General features: G+C 57.0%; 1 protein-coding gene across 2 annotated transcripts; it reads right to left on the reverse strand.

Annotated features, from left to right (window-relative positions):
* Positions 1–2,054: 2,054 nt before the first annotated feature.
* KLHDC8A (kelch domain containing 8A) lies at positions 2,055–8,297 on the reverse strand. Of its 2 annotated transcripts, XM_052653970.1 has the most exons (5): positions 7,922–8,297; positions 5,109–5,273; positions 4,666–4,881; positions 3,990–4,091; positions 2,055–3,065 (listed from the first exon to the last, which is right to left on the reverse strand). In XM_052653970.1, exons 1-5 carry the CDS (start codon positions 8,295–8,297, stop codon positions 2,872–2,874), a joined length of 1,053 nt encoding a protein of 350 aa, XP_052509930.1. In that variant the 3' UTR covers positions 2,055–2,871. The 2 variants fall into 2 exon arrangements, with proteins under 2 accessions (XP_052509930.1, XP_052509929.1); XM_052653969.1 differs by lacking the exon at positions 2,055–3,065 and having other exon boundaries at positions 3,790–4,091.
* Positions 8,298–11,440: the final 3,143 nt, after the last annotated feature.

The following is an 11,440-nucleotide window of genomic DNA, read 5'->3' on the forward strand; positions in this document are numbered from 1 at the left end:
TTTTACTCACTTCATTTTTCTCAGAAGACGGTCCCATGATGCTTCTCCAGTCAAAATCCTTAATTTGCTCCCAGTGTCCTATGTGGATCAAGTCCAGAGCCCTTTGCAAGGCATGTAAGGCCCCCAGACCAGCACTGCCTGCATCTCCCCGGGTTCTGTGTGTGTGCTGTCCCCCAGTGGCTTGAGAACACTTCTGCCTCTCCCTCAACAGCAGAAAACACCCATTCCTCAGGAAACCAAGCCTTTATCTTTCCAGGTTTGCCATTTTGAGCCCCTTACATAGTGCAGTACAGCTGACTGTCTCCCTTTTTCTATGTGCTTTTGCTTTTGAGGCAATGAAGTGCTCTGGTCACAGCTTTTGGAGTCAGACTTGGTTCAGATACTTACTAGCTTGTGATCTTGGACAAGTTATATAACCTCTTGGAGCCTTAGCTGTCTCAAGAGCAAAATACAAGGATGCTGCCTACTCCAGGGGTAACCTGAGGACTGAAGCACCGGGGGGAGATGGCACTGTCCTTGCTGTTGTTTTACAGGCTGGGAAGCGGAGACAAGAAAGCGGAGGGACCCCGAGAGGTATGGGGATGAGAAGGGCTCAGGTGGAGAGGGGGTGAGGCCTGGCGCCAGGCCGAGGTATGGGGATGAGAAGGGCTCCAGTGGAGAGGGGCTGAGGCCTGGCACCAGGCCATTGGACCCGACGCTGAGCGCCCTCCACAGGGCACAGCTGCGACGCATGCTCCTGATACCCCCTATTTCCCTCGCTCCTCAGTGAGCTCCCCCAGTCCTCCCAGCGCGGACTCCAACAGGTGAATCCTAGCAGACACCAGCTTGAGTCCGACGGCCCTCACATTCCAGCGGTCAGTCCCCTATTCTCATGATGGGAAGAACCTTTGGGGCAGGCTGTACCCCCAAGGAACCCCAAGTATTTGAAATGCCTCAGTCCAATCCACGTCTGGTGCCATTTGGTGCCCCCTACACACAGGCTAGGCTTCCTATCAGAAAGGGTGGAGGGGCCCCAGTTGTAAATACCTTTCCTGGGGAGGCCCTGAGAGGGAAGGAGGCAGGGCAGAGCCAGGAGGCAGGGCAGAGCCAGGAGGCAGCCAGGGCTGGGTTTGGCAATGCTCCCCCTAATGTATCAGCCATTCCTCACAGTGTTGGCTTCCACAGCCCCCTTTCCTAACAGTCTCTCAGAGGGCTAAACTAAAGTGGGGCGGGGGTCTGGATGCAGTGGGGAAGGCCTCCCGCAGTCTGCTCACCAGGGGGCACCCGCTGCCATGCAATGCTAGGGTGGGAAGGAACAGCTTGGTCAGCAGATGGCAGTGTCCTTCCAGGGCCCAGTAAAGAAGAGCAGGTGCCCAGAGAAAGGGAAGAAAAACCCCATCCTGTCCAGAGCCTGGGTCCCCTTGTCTCTGAAGGTTTGGTGGAGGGGTTACCTCCTCCAGGAGGCTCCCCCTGGCCCCTCGGACAGGTGTTCCTGCCTCAAGAGACATGATGATACCCTTGCGTAGTGAGTGCTGACTGCCCCACAGCTCCTCCAGGGCAGGTATTTTTTCATCTTTGTAGTCCTGGTGTTAGCACAGCTTTTAAGAACAACTTGGAATCGGGAAGAGGTGCTGTACCAGCTAAAAGGAGGCACATCCTTTATGTTTTCACATCAGTCAGCTATTCTCTTTCTGCTCTGGGCAAAACAGAAACGAGCATGAGCTGCATGAGATGAGGCTAGGCCTGACAAAGGTCAGGTCGAGAGTAATCTGACAGAGGTCAGCTAACGAGTGCAACCTTTTCCCAGCACACGCACGGCGCGTCAACGCTGCAGAGACGGAAAGCGTGCTGTTTTCCTAGGAGTGAGGCGACTGATCGGGATGAGGTGGTTCGAAGGAGGAACCTTCTCAGAGTGAGCAGCCGAGAACGAGTGGCCCCTCAGGGTGCCACGTGGCCTGAGAACGTCAGAGGGACTGCTTTTTGGGGTCCCCTCCAAGTATCCAGACCCCATCCACCCGACCCCCACATGAGGGTGCCACGGAAAACAGGAATATAGGTTTAATCATTGTGCTCCTGCTGTTAACCAGGGTGCAGCGAATCCACCCCTCACGGATGTGGATGCCACAGTGTCAGTGAGCAAGTTTCACACGGAAGTGCTCCGGGCCCATCAGTGACACACGGCCAGGCCTCTGGCGGGGAGGGGTGCCCGGAGGAGAAACGGGGTGAGGAGAAGGGTGGGGAGCAGATCCTGGGCTAGCAGTCTGTCCCTTCCACGTCGTTACATTCCCACCAGGACCCCAAGCGGGACCGGTCCTTTTCGGCCAGGGCGGCCAACCTGGGCCGGCCCCCGTGAACCCGACTTCCCTCCCAAGCCAGCCGCCTCCAGCTCCAGGGCCATTCTTGCTGAGCAGACGAGGTTCTGGGCAGGCCCACAGCCAGCCACCAACGGGGAAGAGACAGAGACCAAGGGAGGCAAGAGGGCTTTGGGACAGCCCTTGTCTGTTTTTCATCCCAGGAGACCCTCGGATGGGTGCAGAGCCAGGGAAAGGACAGCGGTGAGCAGCCATGCTCTGGGTCAGAACCCAGGAGATGGCAGAGGTGAGCCCACAGCGGGGAAGGGGCAGGCGCTCCCGTCCATTTCTCTGCCTGAGCATAAGTGAGGACTCCCCGCCCTGGCCATCTCGGCTCCAGTGGGGAGGAGGGGTGGCCGCGTCCCAGACACGTCTTCCAGCTTCCGTGGGTTGGTAGGGTTTGGAGGTGGAGAGGTCACTTAGAGCCCCGGGGCCTGACCCGACTGGCTGCGGACAGGAGCTGGTACCCGGGCAAGTGGCCCCAACTCTTGTTCAGAGCGGGTGGCCCAGTCCGGGACGCTGTGGCCCGGCCCAGAGGCAGCTAGGCGTCCGAGACACACAGGGCCTCCACCGCGTCGCTCAGACCCTGGTTGACGCCGCCCACGGCCAGCAGGCAGTTCCTGAGGACAAGGCTGGAGCAGGCGCAGCGGGGCGTGGGCATGGCGGGGAGGGCCTCCCAGCGGCTCTTCCCTGGGTGGAACGCCTCAGCCGTCTCCAGGACTGTGGGCTGGTTCCCTGAAAGTGCAAGGGGCTGGGCCTCACCAAGCATCCAGCCACCAGCCCGCCCCGGGGAAGGGCCTACCTGCACCCTCCCTCTGGAACCACAGGCAGAAGGTGACCCACTGCCCGCCCGCCCTCCCTCCGCCCCGGGGGAGGTGACCCACCTCCCGCCTCCCTCAGGAACCACAGGCAGAAGCCCAGCACCCTGGACTCCCTGGGCCGCAGGCCTTCCCCACCCTCTGTCAAACAGCCACTCTGCCCTTCCTGCCTTCTCGGTCCTTCCATCCCCTCAAGATGAAAGACTCAGCTTTCTTCCCCCACCGCCTGCTTTTACCACACGTTTCTAGACACTACTGCCTGTCTCCTGCCCGTGACGAAGGAAGCTGTTCACATGGTCTAGCTCACGTCAAGTCGGGGAATCTGCCCACACTGAATAAACTCTGGGTTCCCAGGAGCCGCACTGCCCACTTATTGCTCCCTAGTTGATGGTGGGACACCACCATCCAAGTTCCCTGATCTCTGGGAGGGCTCATTCAACAAATCTTGAGTTCATCAGAACAGCTGATTCGATCAGACTGCTTTCCTTCTCCCTGATAGAGCTGAGAGTCCAGGGAGAAGACAAAGAGGACCAAAGCCAATCCCTTCTACCTCCAGCCCTCCCGGGACAGGCCCCCGGGGACCTGGGCTCTGCCCGCCTGTGTCCTGTGGTTCTCAGCATGTCCCTTATGCTCTCTGAGCCTCAGTTTCCCCCATGTAAGAGCACAGACAGACCATATCTGAGGCCCACCCACGGAGGCGGGATGTCAAGGCTGGGAGGAACAGAGCACTTTGGAATCAGCTGGTAGGCAGGCAGTGTGCCAGGAGCCAGCACCCTCTTCTGCTCATGCACATCCAGAGTCCACGGAGCACCAGGCCGCAGCCTGGAGGCTCTATCCTTACCAAGCCCTCCAGCCACTATGACCCGACCACTCAGCGAGCCGGCCACAAAGTCTGCCCGCCGCTTCTTGAGGAAGAAGGAACGCTCCATCTTCAGCCATCCCCCTGCAGGCGTGGGCGATGTCAGGAGAAACACAGAGAGAATGAGATGCTGACTGCCCCTGCCAGATACGCACGAGTGCCAAACCGCTCTCACCCTGAGCGGCACCTCGACTCCATCTACCCTGTATGCTCAGGGCATGTACAGTGCTTCCTGCCGTGTGAAATGGCACTCAACCTACCCTCTCCATGCCTGCTGCAGGCCAAGGAACCATAAGCTCTTATCATCAATCACCTTGTCCCACCTCTGTCTTCACAGACTTTACGCTGGAAAGGCGGAGAGTGTCCCAGTCAGCATCCTTCTGTTTCAAAGCCCTCCCTCACCTGGCCCTGGCTGGATGTTGTAAGAAGGAACAACAGCTGGGAAAGGCTTTGATAAAAACAGCCAGCCAATCAGAGGGAGCCCTGGACAGATGAAAGAATTTGATCCCAAGAGTAGCCCTGAATAGAGAGGAGCGTTCAGACTTCTGAAGGGCTCACGCCTCTGGGTAAATGGGCCCAGGGCAGACGGGTGGGATGGGGGTAAGGTGGGGGTTGGGCAGAAGGGAGGTGGGTCGTTAGGGCCCGGTGTCCAGCTTACCTTGCTCCATGTCGAACACATCCATCGTCCGGAGGAACTTGGGCTGCCGGTAGAGCCGGCCCTGCCGCAGGCCCCCCAGGCTATACAAGCGGTCGTCCAGGGTCACAAAGCTGGAGAAGGCCCGCTTGCAGGGGACGTTGGGGAACTTGGCCCAAGAGCGAGTCTCGATGTCAAAGACCTCGAAGGCGCTGACTGCATACTTGGACTGCCGTCCTCCTGGAGGCCAGGGCAGGGCACAGGTTGGGTAGGAGAGTGAGCCGGGGGCTGGGGCTGGGCTCCCCCTCTCACTGTTATCTGATCACATAGGAAGCTCCCTGAGGCATGGGGGGCAGTGTGGTTAACCCCAGAGCCCAGGATATGCTGGGCTCACAAACACTGCTTCCAACAGGAACTGATCCAGAAGGGAAGAAGAGATGGACATGGGCCAGACAGTCTGTCCTTACCCAGCACGTAGATCTTGGAGCCTCGGAGGAAGGAGGTGGCGGCGTATCTCGGAGTGGGCATGTGGGCCAGAGATACCCACATGTCCTTGAGCATGTCATAGTGTTGGAGGTGATTGTGCGGACGGAGGTCCAGGCCCATCCCGCCCACTGCGTACACGCGATAATCTAGGAGAAAGGCCACACGGCAGACACCGTGAGACAGGCCCATGGCACTCAGCCACTACCTTGGCCAGGCTCTGTCAACCCCTTGAATCCCAGCACTGAAACCCGGCCACATTCCCAACCACTGCTCTGCCAGAGAATGGGTTGGTGGCACCATTAAAAGCTCCTGCCACACTCAAGCCTGGGTCTTCTTGAAACCACGTCAGGCCTACGTGCCTTACCTTCCTTGGTGCTTGGCCCTTGGTTAAGCCCAAGATGCCAAGCCATGCCCAGAGGTAGACTGCAGTGGAGTCCAGGCCTGGACAACCCTTTGCAGGTCTTGTCCCCCCCATTCTCCTTCCTGGGCAGCCAGAGAGATGCCAAAGAGGGACAGTATTTCCCTGACGCCCTCCAGGAGCAGCCTGATGCCAGGCACTCCCAGACCAGAACTCGAGGCCTGGAGGGAGCCTTTGGAGATGAGGCCAGCCCTGCTGCCACTGGCCTTGCGGGACACTGGCCTACTGCTGTCCCTTTCTTTCTCTGGATAGGGGAAGGCCATCCTCCTGGACACACAGGAAAGCTCGTGGGCTCCAGGAGGCAGCTTGCACCGAATGGGATAGGGCTAGGGGTGAAGGAGAGAGAGGCTTTGGATGAAAGAAGCTCTGAGCAGGCAGCGAGCTGGGCACTCTGAGGACAGGAGAGCTTCTCTACTGCTTGTGGCCGCAGGTGACACAGCACACCGGGGAGGCCGCGCAGCCTCCAAGCTCCCCTCACCTCAGGACCTCAGGCAGCCCGCTCAGGACACAGCCCGACCCCCAGAGCCCTCTTCTCCCAGGGACCCATCCCTGCTCGGGGTTCTGTCTACTAGAGGCCAGTCCTCACCACTTCTGGCTCTAAGAGGCTTTTATTTTTCAAGAGAATTACAGGAATGAGTACTTCTTTCTACTTTCCAATCTTGCTAAAGAGAGAAAACAAATCCCAACCCTAGCCTGTGGCTAGGAGATGGGGCTTGCTGAAGAGACAGTCACCTTAAGCACACTCTGCGTCTCCCATTGCTGTGCTCACCTATACCTCTGAAGCTGGGAGCCCGCCCCTCCACTCCGCACTACCAATTCTGCGTCCGATTCTTACTCACCCTTTCAGAATCACCTTGGTGTCCCCGAACTGCAAGGCTGGGCTGAAGGTGGTGGCTCCTGTGGCCACCACCCTGCTTGCCACTGTTACTGGGATAACCTTTGTATGTTTCTTTCAATAGATTGTTAGGTCCTGGAAATTTGTTAATCTGTGGCCCCAGCATCTGGTATAAAGCCTGGCACACGAGCGTGTACATTTTTAGTAAACTAACTGCTGAGCCCATTCAGCGCCACAGTTAAGAGCACAGACTGGACCATCACCTGCAGGCTGTTACTTGGGCGAGTTACTCACCCTCTCTGGGCCCCACATTGCTTCTCTGTAAAATGAGGACAGTGGTACTACTTGCCTCATCAGACAAGTTCTGAGGGTCAAAGGGGTCAATACCTATTAAGCACCTATGGTAAGGACTCTTAACCGTTCAGCACCACTTCTTGAGGCCTGGGGATAAAGGGCTCCCCTTTCCCTCTCCATTTCCCCATGGGCCTCCAGGCCTTCCATCTTTCTTACTGGGAGTTCAGGAGGCTCTGTTGGCTACTCTGCCCTGAGGGCTTCGTGAGTTTCTCTGTCTGATCTTCATTGGTAAGACCTGGGCTCCTAAAGGCAGGGATCGGATCTTCTGCCTCCTTCCTTCCCACCTGGAACCTAGAACTGTGCCAGGAACAGAGCAGGTACTCAAGAAATACTGATTTCTGACCTAACAGTAGACCTGACAGGCAGCTGAAATAATTTTTCGAGAGAAGGAGGTAAGAGTGCAAACCTCTAAGCCTGTCTGATCTGCATTTGGGGTCTCCTAACTCCTACTGGGCCATTTCCCATAAAACTGTGTTTTAGAAAGACAGTTTCCAGGGCCCCTTCCCTGCTCTGGGATATACCAGGCCAGAAAAGAAAGACAGGATGAGCTTGGAGAAACTGAGATAAAAAGCATAAAGCTATGTGGTGAGCATTCGCATGCCCTGAGAACCTAGTGAACCTGGGCAAGAAGCTGCAGGAGCCTGAACCTCAGAAACGTTCTGGTCTCTACTCATCAGTACCTCTGAGATTAGGAGGCAGACTGTAGGGAGACGATCCTGGAATCAGGTCCCAAGACCCTCCCTGTGGGGCCTGGGGATGGTATGAAGATGGTATGAACAGGCCCAGGACCCCAAATATGTGTCTGGAGGTGGTGGCACCTGCAAGGCACATTTCCAGGGATTTGCTGCTGTGGGTGGGAGGCCCAACCATTCTGCTGAATGAAGGTATCCATAGGGGTATCGACAGAGTGCCCTTTGGATCTCCCCTTTGGCTCTCCCCTCGGCCCGGCTTGCCCACCTTGCTGGGAGGAGGCTGCTGGGGTGGGGTGGAGCTCTGGCATCATGCGGAATTACCACACACTTCACTTGCCTGAGCCACAGTTTTCCCACCTATGAAACCAGGCCAGCGGGTCTTTAGTTTCAGTGTCCATGTAACTGTGACAGTGGCCTCATCCAGGGCTGGCTTCCACCCCTTTCCCGGGGCCTCCCACCCCTCCTCCGCCCGCCCTCAGCCCTGGCCCCACTCGCCTTTGGCTGTGACCGAAATGCCCATGGCGGCCTCGCGCAGCGCGCTCCGCTTCTTCCACTTGCCCTCGTCGATGTTGTACATCTCCACGACCTTCAGGGGCAGCTGACTGGCGCCCACGCCCCCGATCACCATGATCCGCTTCCCCAGGGCGGTGACCGCCACGCCGGCCCGCGCTGTGGGCAGCGGGGCCAGGGCGGTCCACTGGTCGGCCTCGGGGGAGTAGACCTCGAAGCAGTCCATGGGGACGCCATTGTCGTCACAGCCCCCGATGGCATAGACCTGCCCCCCGGTTTCCAGCAGGGAGCAGTACACCCGGCGGCTCGGCAGCGGTGCCAGGCGCTTCCACTGGAAGTCCTTGACGGCGGGCGCCTCCATGGCAGTCCCGGGGCCCCGCCCGCCGCGCCCCCGCCGAGCGCGGAGCGAGCCCGGGTCGGCCGGCTACTCCGCGCCGCCCCTCGCCGTCTCCATCTCGCTGGCGTCCGCCGCCGCCCGCCCCGCGGCGAGGGCCCCGACGCCGGCCAGCGCTTCTCGCTCCCTCGAGACTCGGCGGCCCGGCGGCGTCCGCGCCCGGCCCCGCGCGATGAGCCGGGCGAATCAAGGGCGGCGGGGGCCCCGCGCGCGGCCTCCTGGCCTCCCAGGCCCCCGCCCCGGCCAACTTTCAAGGGAAGACGCGGCGGCGTCTCCCCGGCTCCGCTCCGTCCGCCGCGGGTCCGAGACCTGGGGGCGCGCGGAGGCCCGGGAGGGCCCCTGCGCGCCGGGCGCCGGGCGGCCTCCCGGCGAAGCGAGGAGCGGCCCCCTCCGGGCGCCGCCGCCCGCGCCCCGCGGCTCTCCCCGCCCGCCGCCTCCCGCCCCCGCCCCGCGCCGCTCACGCAGCCAGGCCGGAGGGGGCGGCGGGCGGCGGGGCGCGGAAAGCGCGTTACGCGAGAGCGGCGCGGGGCGCAGGGGAGGGGGCGCGCCGTCCTGCCCGGCGCGCGCCGCCGCCACCCAGGCGGCTGCGGAGAGCAAGTGAGCCGCGGCGGCGGCAGCCGAGCTGCCGCCGGGGTGGGGGCGGCCTCGCGCCCAGCCTCCCCGCGGCCGCCACACCTGCGCGGGAAGCCGCGTGCGCCCCGCGGCCGCTTTACGTAAGCCTCGGTGCTCCGGCCGCGGGGGAGGGAGAGGGCCCGGCGGCAGGCGCGCGCCCCCTGGCCTGCTGTTCGGGGAACACGGGGCCCCGGAGCCGCGTATCCGGATGACGGGCCGGGACTCGCTCCAGGGCGGGGTGGGCGGTTTGTGAGTGTTTGTTTTGGGTGAAGAGGCGGAGAGTCCAATTACCCAGTTTATCTACAGTACACAGACCCAGTTCGTGACAGACTGGCTCAACAGTGGGCTCTGCTTTGGGGGCGGTATTATCTGATGGTTTAGTCTAATAGGAACGAGTTATGTGGGTGTGACACACAGACCTGACGCAGGGCCCCCCAAACAATGTACACGCTGACCTGTGCACACACGCGTAATTTACACATCGCACCACACCCTCCGCCCGGAAATGGCCACATCCACAGAGAAACTGAGAAATGCTGTCTGGCGGACACACAGCCAGCCAGAGACAAAAGTGGAAAGGCGAACACGCGAGTGGGCCCTTCCACGTCATCCTTCTTTACACACCTTAGGAAGGGAAAGCCTGGGTACCGAATCTGGGCCCTCAAGCACCAACCCACAGGACTTGCCAAATAATTCTTTCAAGACCGGCAATGGCCTTATCAGGACAGCAGTCTGCAGTAACAGGTGCCCCTGAGGCCGGTGAGCCGCCTGGTGTGAGGAACTGCAGGCTTCTGGGGTCCCGCTAGGCAGTTCTGCTGAACAGAGCCAAGTCTTGAAACACTCAGGCCTGGGAATCTGACAGACCTGGATTTAAATTCTGACTCTTAAGAGAATTTAACTACTTACTCTGAACTTCAGTTTCCTTATTTTGTTTAGATTAAACTTTGTATTTTGAGATAAATTGTGGATTCCCTCTCAGTTGTAAGAAATTACATTGCACCTTTTACCCAACTTCCCTCAATGGCAACATCTTGCAAAATGTATGGTATAATAATATCCTACCCAGAATATGGAAGTTATCAGTCAAGATACAGAAAATTCCCATCACCACAAGAACTCTTCATGTTGCCTTTTTTGAAAAAAAGTTGAGCTATAATTGATTCACACTACGTTAGTTTCAGATGTATGTGTTGCCTTCTTATACCCATACGTTCTTTCCTCTTGCCTCTATCTCGCCAACCCCTGGCAACCACTAATCTATTCTCTATTTCCATAATTTTGTCATTTCGAGAATGTTGTGTAGAGAATTCTCTGGCAGTCCAGCGGTTAGAACTTGGCACTTTCACTGCTGGGTCCTGGGGTTCAGTCTTTGGTTGGGGAACTAAGATCCCACAGTGATGGTCCACCCCCCCCCAAAAAAAAGAATATTATTGGGATCGGCTTTTTTTATTTTTGCTCCCAGCATAATTCTGAGGAGATTCATCCAAGTCGCTGCATATATCACCAGTCCACTACTTTCTGTTTCTGAGGAGCATTCCATGGTATAGATACATCACTGTAGATTTTTGCAAAGATTAAAAGAGAAGACATTTGCAAAGTGTTCAGTTCAGCTTCTGACACACGGCAAGGGCCTGGTAAATCGCCATTAATGCCATAACTATTACAACTACTGTCAACAAAACCAAGAGAAAGGAAATTTGCCCCTCACTGAGAAATGACTTCCTGTGAGAAACAGAAGTCACAGCTCCTGATAGGCCCATCTTAATATCTTGATTCTTGGCTTAGAAATTCCACTGCTTTTTAGTTTGAGTTCTCTGTACTTACGTATTAAGCACCTCTAGAACCTCACAGAGGATGGTTGTGCTGGGGCTCAGAGCAGGCCACTCCGAGATACACCACAATGGCATATTGACTGTTTTAAGTTAGTTATTTAAGAAACAGACGGCGGGAAAAAAATTGATGTTGAAAAACACTCTGAACTCCTTCTTTACCTCTGAAAGTGGGAAATAAATCTTCCATGTCAAAGTACCCTACCCAAACCAAGAGGAGAGAAAGCAACCTCACCACCAGAGGAATGGTAGGGAATTCAAGGCTGAGAAATTTGTATAAACAAATTTTGTTATTTTATTAGTCTGCTACACCAGGCATGAATTCCTTTGTTAAATTTTCACAAATACTTGTTTCTTTGTCTAAAAATAATATATAAACAACCTGCCCTGGTCACTTTGGGGGTCCCATTTCTATGGGACCTCTGGATATGTGAGTTAAATTTTTTATCCCTGCTGATAATTTTGTGTTCTTTTAATTATTAGACCAGCAGAAAGAACTCAAGATGAGGAAGGGAAATATTTCCCCTTCCTCGAAAGTAATGTTCTGTTTATTTAATAAGGATGCGTAAATTCAAAAAAAAAGTAATCTGCATTAATGAAGTTTCACTGGAAGCAACAAACATTTCTCTTTTCCTGGAGACCACAGTCTGCCCAGAGGAATTGGGAATA

Source organism: Budorcas taxicolor, chromosome 16 (genome assembly GCF_023091745.1).
Source record: "Budorcas taxicolor isolate Tak-1 chromosome 16, Takin1.1, whole genome shotgun sequence".
In the NCBI taxonomy this organism is placed as follows: domain Eukaryota; kingdom Metazoa; phylum Chordata; class Mammalia; order Artiodactyla; family Bovidae; genus Budorcas; species Budorcas taxicolor.

Coding starts and splice junctions, on each gene's coding strand:
- KLHDC8A (XM_052653969.1), bottom strand. CDS start 8,297: ATGGAGGCGCCCGCCGTCAAGGACTTCCAGTGGAAGCGCCTGGCACCG. Junction 5,274..7,921: donor CATTTCGGTCACAGCCAAAG/GCGAGTGGGGCC, acceptor CCTTTCTCCTAG/ATTATCGCGTGTACGCAGTG. Junction 4,092..4,665: donor TGTGTTCGACATGGAGCAAG/GTAAGCTGGACA, acceptor CCACGCCTGCAG/GGGGATGGCTGAAGATGGAG.